Below are 13,021 nucleotides of genomic sequence, written 5' to 3' on the forward strand. Positions count from 1 at the left end.
TGTAAATGCACTGATTGTAAAGTCTATGAAGAGAAAAATAGCTGTATTACAAAAAAATCAAGAATTTACAAGCATTTTAAGTAGATAATACTATTTTGAACTCTGCATTCCTCATGTCAGGCAAAGTGAGGTAAAATACAGGACAATAAGATAAAAATAATGACATATTAAATAACAAAATAATACAAAAGCACCCAGAATAAAGAAGTTCTGAAGTATTATATAGTACAGTCTCAGTTTACTATGAACAACACTGATACATCTGGAGCTAAACCCTGAGATGCAGTTGTATAAAAAAAGAGTTAGTTGTTCAACTAACAATGTCTGTCTTTCAATGAATCATGCATAGAAACTTATCACACCGTTAACTGATAATGAACAAATGTTTCCTTTTTCCAATGTAGCTGAAGGCAATGTTCTTGCTAATACTGTCAGGTAAAGTAGGTAAATGGTGTTTAAGGTCCATTACACGTTAGTGCATCGAAATGTTCATATATCATCATTTTATTATGTTCACATTGCTCTATGAAATTTATTTGCAAAAACTATTGCTAAAATTAGCAAATTGTAAAACCTATTTAGGAAACACTAATAGATTTGTTAGATTTTTTAAATCCAACTTATCCAAATATCTTAAAAACTGTAAAGTGAGCAAACATCAAAACTAAAGGACCTTGGACCACAAAACCAGTCATAAGGGTCCATTTTTAAGGGCCAACAGAGAGTTATACATCATTGTTAGGATAGGAGGACAATATTTGGCTGAGATACAACTATTTGAAAATCTGGAATCTGATGTTGCAACAAAATCTAAATATTGAGAAAATCGCATTTAAAGTTGTCCAAATGAAGTTCTTAGCAATGCATATTACTAATCAAAAATTAAGTTTTGATATTTTTATGGTAGGAAATTTACAAAATATATTCATGGAACATGATCTTTACTTAATATCCTAATGATTTTTGGCATAAAAGGAAAATTGATCATTTTGACCCATACAATGTATTGTTGACTTTTGCTACAAATATACCTGTGCGACTTATGAATGGTTTTGTGGTGCAGGGTCACATTTACTCTTCTTCTGCGAATTTTTGCTGGAGAAATCCAGTAATTTCAATAGGATTCCACACAGATTTCACAACGGTTTCAATTTGGTCACAGATTCTTGGTTTGGAAGTGACTTCTGTGTAAACTGCGCTTCATACATTGCTACACTATTGACAATAGAACTTTTTGCACCCAAAATTTAGCTGAAATTTCACCAGTCTGACTGCAAGAGTCTGTGCATAAGAGGTTTTGGCTGAAATGCAAAAATGCCTTGCAAGCTCTTTGTTAAAATTAAGATTTTCAGAACAATTACAAAATATTAAAATATTCACAATCAAATATACCAACATTTTATAATTATCCAAACTTCACTCACAAACACACACACGCAGAACACAGCCTCTCATTCAGACTTGTATATTGGAGTATGTAGTGTTCTTAGTCAGTAGAGGCACTTTCAGGAATCCTAGGTTAATATGGATTTAGGCTTTGATGGTTTGGTTCATCTCTAGTGCATCCACAGCAGCGTTCTTCGTGTTGGGCTTGGAGCCTAGAGCTTCAGCTTCTTCTAAAGTTGAGGTGAGGGGCTGTCCCAGAGTTTCCGGCAGAAACATGGTCAGGATCCCGATGATGAAGGCCAGAATTCCCACAATGAGCTACAGAATAATAGAGAGCATAAGCTACCTTAGCATTGTTCAGTCCAGCAAATATATATCATGTTGTATCATGCTTCAGTTCTAGACCACACTGTACTAGATTAATTGAGTGCTGTTACATACCTGAGGCAGATAGATCCAGATGTCAGCAAGGTAAACACAGAAGGGAGCCACCACACTTCCCACCCGACACATCATACTACCACTGCCGACAGCCAGGGACCTGTTGGACCAGATATAGTGTCTGTTATTAAATCACTAGATAACATGCATGTATGTAATGCTCTTCCAGTCAACTTCAGATATGCCCAGTAAAGAAATTGATGAAATAGGTTGTTTCTAGGTTTATATGTATTGTAATGTTAAATATATTGTCAAAGAAATGTAACGGTACTGGATAAAACTGAAGTAGACCACAGCAGGGAGATTGAAAATGAGTAACTTACTTTGGTGCAGTTTAGTCAAGGCCAGTTATGATATTGTGTTGCAATTGTCACAGACTCTTATTTTTTTAGCTTCAGACTATGAATGTATCCAATTGGAGGATATCAAATGTATTTGAGCCAATTTTAGAACATATATTGTTATCTTTATAATGTATTTCCTAGCAAAAAGTGAATTTCTGCACGAGTTTGTTGTGTTTAGACTTGAACATCTAGTAGTATGTGAACCTCAGTCGTTTAGTGTATGATGCCCAGTTTTTCTCTGTGTGCATTCACAAAGTCAACAAGTGTATGACAACTATTTTAAAATCTGTCTAGATTTTAAAAATTTGTATAGTGTATTCCAGTCTTTAGTGTGGATGGCTACATATAGAGTATTAGAATAAGACATACCTGATGATTGTTGGGTAAAGCTCACAGGTGTACAAGTAAATCAGACCAAATGCAATGGCGATAGCGAATTTCCCTGTCATACTCAGGACTATAGCCAATATCTCAATATCCTGAAACAAAGAGAGAGAAACACAGAGTGAAACTATATTTATCAGCCACAATGTTTCAGCCATCAGCTGTTTGGAGAGTTTGCCAGTAGCAGGCCATAGTAGGGCTTCCTTAAATTCGGGATCAGACACAATTCTAAACGTCCCCAAGACATGTCCCCTTTGACCCCCTCTCAGAAGCCGCCAGCTGCCATATGTATAAACAGTCACTTAGATGACAGGTCTATTTATAGATGTTTGGAGCAACGATGGCTGTACTCACGCCACACTCGGCCATTTCAGTGTGTCAGCAGTGCAGCTATTAGTTATGAGGGGTGAGGTGATCCTGATGGAATATCAACTCACTAACACATTCTTCTTACCCTGTGCTTTCAGTGACCTGCTGGTAACCAAGGCTGTTTGGTACGGTGACCCAGTAATGCACAACACAACGAAATCTCCACAACACAAGGGAAACAAGCCGCAACACAATGAAATTAGCACAATACAATGGAAACAAGCTGCAAACACTACAAAAACAAGTCGCAACACACCAAAATTAGTCCTATGCGTTGTGTTGTGGTGATTTAGTTGTGTTGCCTGTAGTCTACTGGGCTACCGTAGTTTGGAGGCTAAGAAATGTGCTCCATTTATTTCATAAATGACATCCCTTCATTTCTTTGAAGTCATTCATACTGCTCCCTTTGATGACCTGTATTTTTAATCGGTGTATAAAGAGTGACAATTCAGTGAACAATAGAGTAATATTGAGTAACTTGAAGTCATATTAGAATAAATGTTTGCAGATCTCTGAACAACATACAGTAGTGGCGTTTTGATTCATAAACTTGTACACTTTTTTTTTCTGAATGAAACACTGACACACACAGTAAGGTTTGGGGCTTGTTGAGACCTGCACCACTGTGAATTCTCTGGCCAGTCCCACAAGAAAAGGAACAACAATATTGTTTTTGGCAGAACTGTATGTCCTAAGTAGCCTGAGTTCTTAAAAGCATTGTAATACCACAGATCCTACAAGGGAGTCACATGAGGTTCAACTCTATCTATCATGTCACTTGTGAGTGTGTCTAGGGACCAGACAGTAGGAATTAAACTAAAGAAAATAGAAGAACAGGGATATCATCTACACAAGCTTTTTCACTGCATTCCCATCCTCTAAATAGAAGAGATGGTGCTTTTAAAACCTTGTTGCTATACCAACACAGCTGCCAGTAATTTGTTGCAATAATTACATGGGCACTTTTTTTGGTATATGAGGTGGGATGTGTATGCCGTGACCAGTTGCTTGTCTTCAAAACTTCAAGACTTCAAGAAGATGAATTCGGATTGCATAAAATTAGGTAAATGTATTACTGTTGTTAAAAGCACTAAGAAAGTGTGTGCAAAAGGGTTTATCAAAAACAGAACGAGAGGCTCTGATGCAAACAGATGCCCAAGTTACCATGTGAAAGGCAAACATGTACACAAACACATGTCCACTCTTGCCAAGGTTAATCATTCATTTTAGTAATCACTTAGTTCCATCCAGAGGTAATGATAATGAAGCAATTTGGTTCTACACCTGTCAAACCAACTTAAATTTACAAGTTTGCCCAGATTAATATTTTCCACAATTTGTTACGATTTTGAAAAGCTAGTTTTTAAATGTTGTGGCTTTGCCATGGGAACTAAATACAATGCCATTTTTTGCTTCCTTGTTCCTTCCATATCTATAAGAGGCTCAGAATTAGGTTTGTTTCGATTTCTAAATAGCAAATATATTTAACAGTGTTTGTGTGTGTGTTTTAAAAACTTCAACTATCTTTAAAGTTGGCATAAAATTTTAATTCATTCTGTTTTGTAAAAACATGTAATAGGTATTATTTTGAAAAATTCATCCATTTAATTTTTTGAATGTGATATTTAATCAAAATGTTATAACTGGACCTTCAGTAAAAAAAGACTTCTTTTTTTATAGGACTTCTTCAATCATTTAGTCTGCCTAAACTCAGTCCCTGAAAGCTTACGTCCACCTGCTTTCAATGTTGAGTGCAACACCCACATCTAAATATCCAATCAACAACCGATGAAAGGAACCAAGACCCTGTCCTACTTTTTTCCATAATCCATTACACTCTGATTTACATCATAATATGGGAAGAAAAGATTTAACACTACTTCCGTTTCATTGTAACTTTAACGGTGTTATGCTATATCGCAGTGTGTATATAGTATATCACATGGATTCACACAGACATGATCTCATACCTGGGGCACCACAATAATGAGCATGCAAGCTACTCCACCAAGCAGCAGAGCCGGGGCACATGTCTTCTTCCTGCCGACCCGATCCATTGCAATGCAGCCAATCAAATATGACGGAACCTCAACAGCACCTAATAACAGTCAAATAACAGATAGTTAGCTTAAGTGCTGTTAACTTCTATACTACTGAAACTAAACTGCATATAGCTCAGCAGAAATGCTCAAATTCCAGCAATGCAATACATAAGGCATCATACTAGAAGTGTTTGCTGGTTTTTGTATCTCTTGGAGTAGCAACTTATTTTTGCTTTTGGAAATAGTTCCCCCCAGTTTTTTTTTTTTTTTTTGTTACTTTTAAAGCTTTCCGTTTTTTAAAGACAAGTGCACAAGCCACACTTATGATACTTTTACGATGCGTTTCCATCATGCATAAAAGCTACTTTCTCCATTCATTGTAAATGCATGGAAAAAACAAACAGTTCATTATTCTGAATTTGTCATCTTTTATGTAATGGAAAAAAGAAGTCCTTCCGTTTTGGAACAACATGAATGAACAATGACAGATTTTTGGGGGGAGAGGCGGTGACCGGTTTCATTTAAAGCATCAAAACCTTCTTGAGAATAAATGCTAGCACGTGCAAACATACACACATCAGTCCATTACCAGCCAGGAAGAGATTGATATACTGATTTCCTCCAAGGTTGACAGACCCCAGGCTGAAGACATAGTATCCCAAGCTTCCAATGAACCAGATAGCCCAGCAGGTGGCGCTGCGACCGGCCATTTTCAAGCTTCCAAACATATCCAGGATGCTTAGCCTCTTCTTGACTTGCATTGCTCTTCCATCTTCCTGCTTATTGTCGTTCAACAGTTCTCCATCACATTCATCCTTTAGCTCTGACACCTAAGGTCAGTGATAAATTTAAAGAATACAAAAGCTGTTAACAAGACCACTTTTTCCCAAATCCATGACTTTCCAAAACTGTTCTTCTTATCATTCAAATAAGCACTTAGAATATTATAATATAATGTTTACTGTGTCTCACAGCATTTCACACTGATCCACGTTTTGTCATTTCTCTGTGTGAAAAATATGTCCTTGCAAATGTTTGCAACAGATTTTTGGCAGCAATTGCTTTGTGACCATTTTTTTTTTAGTTTTGAGATGCTTCTTTTAATTTGCATTTCAATTTATGTTACCTCTTTATTTTTGCATGTCACTTTTCTTTCCATTTCCCTGGTAACACTTTAGAATAATGGTCCGTTGTTAACAAGTAACTAGGAAGTAATAGGTAGTACTACATTAACACTTAACTTAATACTATTAACCAATAGAGAAGCTAGATTAACTAAGCAGTAAGTAGTAGCAAATTTAGGACAAAGGTAGTTACTTATTAGATATTTGATAATTACTAAAAAAATATATCCTCATTGAGAACTATTTGCGAACCATAATCCATTAATAAAAATAATAACCAATTAATTACTAATCACAACAATAACGTCTTAAAAGTGAACAATTGGGTTCTTTGTGGAAACTAATTATGAATATGATATCCCCCAAATAAGTCGGCTACAGGTTGAAATTGTGACTACTACTCTTACCAAAGGATGGATGTTCTCTGTGTTACCATTTCCCTTATTTGGGTGTTTAGTAAAGCTGTTTCATCAGTCCAAGTATGGAACTACTAGTGTCTCATAATCTAAGGTCACGGTAGAAAAGCATATTCTGAAAAGGGTATAATTCATGGCAGGAACAGTTTCAATGTGTTGTCAGTGTGAGTCTACCTTAAGGGTGGGTGGCAGGCTATTGAAGTAAGCCATAGTGTCCAGCAGCTCCTGGGCCTCCTTGTACCGGCCTTTAGCCATTAGGTAGAAAGGTGTTTCTGGAAACTTCCAGCAGTAGAGCAAGAACGGAGAGGTACTGAGGGTGAGGATGATCTGGTAGATCCACCAGACGCGAACAAGGTAGCCCACTAGAGCCACTACCATGATGCCCACAGCAAAGGCTGCATGCACATGCATAGAGGTCCATGTGCGCACCTTAATTCCTGTAAACTCCGTCACATACACAAAGACTACAACCAGATACCCGCTCGACACCTGCCAACACACCCATACACCCACACACACATGCACACAGAGAGAAATAAACAATGATTAAAATAAATGAGCAGAGAGAGTCAGATGGAAGCAGTGAGGATGGCAATTAATTATTTGCTTTCCTGACAATTTTTTCTCTTTCCTTTCACTTCCCCCCCCAGGAAGTTCTTAAAGTTATTTTATCAAACATTGTGGTGAAATGCATTAGCAATCTATCCCCTTTTGGCAATCAGGCACAGCTAATCCGTAATTAAATGGAAAATCCGGGTTTAAATCGCACTCAAATTGATTTGATTTTGACGCAATATTTACACTGAAGCTCACAGGCGGCTATGGTAAGGGGCATGACATTTCCCGACCATGCGCCGAGTGCTGCCAATCACAGCACACACTGGCCCAGCTAACCAATCACAGCACATTTCGTATTTCAGTAGGCGGGCCTTCATTTGATACAGGAACTATTCGAGCTGTTAAAAGAGCATAATAGGACCCCTTTAATGTTAACAACATCAGCGTTGCATGACTATGTGTATATAGTGTGTATTAGTGTTACCTGTAGATTTAATTTCTGTACAGTCTAATCTCTAATTGTCATACCATTCGAATTTCATATGAAGAAATTGTTCTTTTAACCCAAAAAGCAAATTAATGTTCCTTCACTCTAAAAAATGCTGAGTTAAATAGAACCCAGTGCTGGGTAAAATATGGACAAACCCAGCAATTGGGTTGTTCTGACCCAACAACTGGGTTAAATGTTTAACCCAGCTGCTGTGTGAAAAGGCTATAAATCATCCGCCACCTGAAGCATCCTCACATGCGATATAGCCTACTAGTCGGGACTCCTTCTACACTGAAAAAAGTGTTTCATTCATCCAATTAAAAAAATGTAGGGTAATGAATCACATCTATATTATATACACAGTGAATATGTTTAGAGACGTGACGTAATGACGCAAAGAAGAACTGCGGCATGCTCGAATTTCCAGCAAAAACCTACCAGTATTAGAAAACATTACCGTTGTGAATCGGACTAAGGTAAGGAGATAGTTTTGAACAATGGCTGGTTATGTACTTGCTCAAAAATTGACAATTTTTAACCAAAAAAAGTTACGGACTGCAGCTTTAAGAAGAATATATGCACTGTATATTTATATATAATATAAATCATATATAAATAATAATTAAAAAAAAATATATATATATACAGTATATATATGTAAATATTTATTAAATATATACATGTATGCTTGTGTATTTACATATACATATAAATACACATATCATGTAAACACAAGCTTTTATTTTGGATGCAATTAATCGTGATTTATCGATTTGACAGCTCTAAAATATTCAGAATATGGACCAATCCACTTACCATTGCAAGAAGGAAACGCATCAACACAAAGAGGTAGTAGTTCCCTGTGAATGCAACAGTGACCCCAAAAATAAACTGGCACAAGCTGGTAGCCATCAAAATGGGGCGCCTGCCAATTCTGGAAAAAGGAAAAGCAAAAATATACACATTATAAATGTTTTCAATTACCTACAGAAACATGTATGTAGCCATAGACAAATAGCTTTATTTAAACGTTTGGTTTATAAACTTTATATTCATTTCAACTGAAGCATGAAAAGAGACTGGTTGTACCATTCAGTCAATTGCCAGTTCATGGTAGAAAGATTCACTATTTACAATTTGATATTTATGTGTGAACAGCTGTTTAAGTACAAACAAGGTAACTGTATTAAAGCAAACCAATGGACCGTTTTTTTTGCATACAAAGGGTTGCCGTGAATTTGCCAAGCAAGACATGTTCCTGGATCAACATCTTTTGTTGATCCTGGATCAACATTACTGTCCAAAAATACAGACTTAACCCAATCCCCACCCCTAAACCTAACCTTACCCATAATTTATTCCTAAAATCAGAGGGAAATGATAGCTGATTAACAAGGGTGGAGAAGCACCTAATCCTGATTGTAAGCCTAAAACTGACATTTCCTGAAAAGTTCTCTCAACTCTGATTGGTTGATTGGAATGATGTTCCAGGATCAACAAGGATGTTGATCCAGGAACATGTTGTACTTGGTCAAATCACGCTCACCGCTCACTTATGTACACCAGCATGACTTCACCTTTGACCATTCTATTGGATTCCATTCCTATGCATTCATTTAAATCTTTAAATCGGTAGTAATATGGATAAACATTCCCAGAACAAAATAATACTCTTCTACTGTTGTACAACCATGACCAATCTGACGATGTACAAACAGACAGTAGTAGCTCCAGTTCTCTGTTGTCTAGTATTGAAATGAGCAGTGATTCTGTCTTTATGGAATGTGAACCTGTGATATCCTGTTTATGTGCAGCCATGCAGTGTCTGCATGTCTCACATCCTGTGCAGTTCTCTCTTAGTTTTCTTATTGCAGAATCAAATATTTGCCAATTGTAAACCATCTTGCCATATTAAATGTTCAGGTATAATGTGGATACAGTGCACTTGTCTTGTCACGCTCCATAATCATGATTTATGTGCACTGTTCTGTCAACAGCTACTGTGTAATAATACCTTGACAATCCATTTCTGGAATCTCATTCCCTTAATTAGTTGCCTAACCATGTTTTTTTTTTTGTCCTAAATAAATAGCCTATTTCAACCCATAGGGTAACTTTTATTCACATTTAACCATATTAAACTATTACATTTTCAGTAATGAAAGTATTTATTTTTGTTCATTGATTTCTCTGAATACATTTGAGATGTGCATTTAAGTGGTTGTGTAAACAAATGCAACACAGACAACTTACCTGTCTGCGACGTCCCCAAACACCAATGCTCCAATCAAAACTCCCAGCATAAAAGTTGGCTGTGCAAGCTTGGCCAGCCATTCCTTCTCACACACCAGGTCATAGTCTGTTACGATGCTCTGCTCAACCTCGCTGTGATCATAGACAAAGCCACCACATGACTCTACAGTCTTGTTCCCAAAAAACTCGTATTTAAAATTGATGGCATCAAGTCGCAGCACTTTTAAACAAGGACTAAGTTCCCACTGGTCTCCTCCAGCTGTCCGTACAACCACTGGTCCATCACCTGGCTTGTAGTGAGTCCATATATCTGCCAGCGACGTTGAAGAGTGATTTCTATATAGAATGTCTGTGATATTTGAAGGAGCGTCACATAGAAATTTAGGGGTTTGAACTAAGAAAACCGAGGCCAGGTAATGTATTCCACAGGAGATGGCCTGGAAAATAGCAGCAAAGTAAAGACATGCTTGAAACCTGAAGAGAAAGAAGGATCAAATGGAAGTTAATTAATCAAATGACATCAATTTTTAAATAAACTATTCATTGATGTCTATAAAGCGAGCCAAACTATTGTAAGATTAAGGACAAATATTTTGCAAATATTGACATGCAGGCAATAAAAATCTGTTTATATTTTTTACATTGTAGTGTCAGTTAATTTTATGGTAAAAACACAGCTGCGGTTTCCAGAATATTTACAGTTGTGATATCCTGTTTAACATAGGCTACTGTACAATATTTTTTCATAAAACTGTATATGCATTTGGCTACCTTCTCCGTAAATTATAAGACAATATATTTTTTTATTTTACTTCTAAAACATTTTTTAAACGTAGTAATGTCTTTTAAAATAAAATATCCGATATAGTAAGGTAACCTACAGTTTTTGTTAACTTAAAAATACGAACTTTTATACTTGATTGGAATGATGTTCCAGGATCAACAAGGATGTTGATCCAGGAACATGTTGTACTTGGTCAAATCACGCTCACCGCTCACTTATGTACACCAGCATGACTTCACCTTTGACCATTCTATTGGATTCCATTCCTATGCATTCATTTAAATCTTTAAATCGGTAGTAATATGGATAAACATTCCCAGAACAAAATAATACTCTTCTACTGTTGTACAACCATGACCAATCTGATGATAAACATGTACAAATACACAGTAGTTGCTCCAGTTCTCTGCTGTCTAGAATTGAAATGAACAGTCATTCTGTCTTTATGGAATGTGAACCTGTGATATTCTGTTGATGTGCAGCCATGCAGTGTCTGCATTTCTCACATCCTGTACAGTTCTCTCTGTGCTCTTAGTTATCTTAAAGGGGTCAGCTCTCTCTCGCGCTCTCTCGCTCTCTCTCTCCCGCTCTCTCTCTCGCGCTCTCTCTCTCTCGCTCTCTCTCTCTCACTCGCTCGCTCGCACACACACACACACACACACACGATGCGCAAACAATCAGCTTGTAACACTCCAAAGAGAAAGGAGAACTTGAAATCGCATCATATGACCCCTTTAATGCAGAATCAAATATTTGCCAATTGTAAACCATCTTGCCATATTAAATGTTCAGGTATAATGTGGCCACAGCATATAGAGTTCCCTTGTCTTGTCACACTCCATAATCATGATTTCTGTGCATTGATCTGTCAACAACTACTGTGTAATAATACATTGACAATCCATTTCTGGACTTAACAACTGGATAAATCCCTTTAATTAGATGCCTAACCATGCTGTTGTATAACAAATAATGCTTTTTTGTCCTAAATAACTATTCAATCCTGTTTGTGCTGACCGTCCTATGTTCTTGCAAGCCTATTTCAACCCCTAGGGTAACTTTTATTCACTGAATACATACCATATTAAACTATTAAATTTTCACTGATGAAAGTATCTGTTCTTTTGTTCATTGATTTATCTGAATACATTTGAGATGTGTTTTATATGCAATTAAGTGGTTGTTGTGGAGACAAATGCAACAGACAATTTACCTGTCTGCGACGTCCCCAAACACCAATGCTCCAATCAAAACTCCCAGCATAAAAGTTGGCTGTGCAAGCTTGGCCAGCCATTCCTTCTCACACACCAGGTCATAGTCTGTTACGATGCTCTGCTCAACCTCGCTGTGATCATAGACAAAGCCACCACATGACTCCACAGTCTTGTTCCCAAAAAACTCGTATTGAAAGTTGATGGCATCAAGCCGCAGAGCTTTTAAACAAGGACTAAGTTCCCACTGGTCTCCTCCAGCTGTCTGTACAACCACTGGTCCATCACCTGGCTTGTAGTGAGTCCATATATCTGCCAACGACGTCGATGAGTGATTCCTATATAGAACGTTTGTGATATTTGAAGGAGAGTCACAAAGAAATTTAGGTGTTTCAACTAAGAAAACCGAGGCCAGGTAATGTATTCCACAAGAGATGGCCTGGAAAATAGCCGCAAAGTAAAGACATGCCTGAAACCTGAAGGGAAAGGAGGATCAAATGAAAGTTAGTTATTGACAGGAAAGCACACATCATCGAATATCAATTTTTAAATAAAATATTCATTGATGTCTGTAAAGCAGGTCAAACAATAATTGTAAGAAGGACTCATATTTTGCAAATATTGGCATGCAGGCAATTGAAGTTTGTTTGCATTTTTACATTGCAGTGTCAGTGAATTTTACACTGGTCTTCCAGAACATTTACAGTTGTGATATCCTTTTTAACATATTGTGAAACATTTTTCATAAAAATAGATACGTTACCTTCTCCATAAGACAATGTATAACTTTTTTCTTTTTACTTCTAAAACATTTTTTAAAAGCTTGGTAATCTTTTAAAATAAAATATCCGATATAGCAAGGTAACCTTCAGTTTTTTGTTAACTTAACATTACGAACATTTTTTACATTGTACAGGATTGGATAGGCTATTCTTTTACGTCACGTTTCTAATAAATTGACATCAAGAGCACATGCGAGCTACGGGTATTTATCAAACGCCACCAGTGGTGGACGAAGTACACAAATCAAGTACTTGAGTAAAAGTACAGATACGTATAATAAAATATTACTCCAGTAAAAGTAAAAGTACTCCTTTTTCAATTTTACTCGAGTGAAAGTACATAAAAAATCGAATACTTTTGTACTTTCACTCGAGTAAAATTGAAAAAGGAGTACTTTTACTTTTACTGGAGTAATATTTTATTATACGTATCTGTA

General features: G+C 36.7%; 1 protein-coding gene across 1 annotated transcript in view; it reads right to left on the reverse strand.

Moving 5' to 3' along the window:
- Nucleotides 1-1,014: 1,014 nt before the first annotated feature.
- LOC107693213 (solute carrier family 22 member 16-like) overlaps nucleotides 1,015-13,021 on the reverse strand; it is a 13,017-nt gene continuing 1,010 nt past the window's right edge. Inside the window, exons 2-9 of the mRNA XM_016492504.1 lie at nucleotides 11,805-12,278; nucleotides 8,371-8,488; nucleotides 6,681-6,995; nucleotides 5,556-5,796; nucleotides 4,895-5,022; nucleotides 2,541-2,650; nucleotides 1,828-1,927; nucleotides 1,015-1,704 (exon numbers count right to left, since the gene is read on the reverse strand). Coding sequence (XP_016347990.1) covers nucleotides 1,531-1,704; nucleotides 1,828-1,927; nucleotides 2,541-2,650; nucleotides 4,895-5,022; nucleotides 5,556-5,796; nucleotides 6,681-6,995; nucleotides 8,371-8,488; nucleotides 11,805-12,278 — 1,660 coding nt within the window. The 3' untranslated portion in view covers nucleotides 1,015-1,530. The remainder of the gene's footprint in view (nucleotides 1,705-1,827; nucleotides 1,928-2,540; nucleotides 2,651-4,894; nucleotides 5,023-5,555; nucleotides 5,797-6,680; nucleotides 6,996-8,370; nucleotides 8,489-11,804; nucleotides 12,279-13,021) is intronic.

Source organism: Sinocyclocheilus anshuiensis, unplaced genomic scaffold (genome assembly GCF_001515605.1).
Source record: "Sinocyclocheilus anshuiensis isolate Anshui unplaced genomic scaffold, SAMN03320099.WGS_v1.1 scaffold810, whole genome shotgun sequence".
Classification (NCBI taxonomy): domain Eukaryota; kingdom Metazoa; phylum Chordata; class Actinopteri; order Cypriniformes; family Cyprinidae; genus Sinocyclocheilus; species Sinocyclocheilus anshuiensis.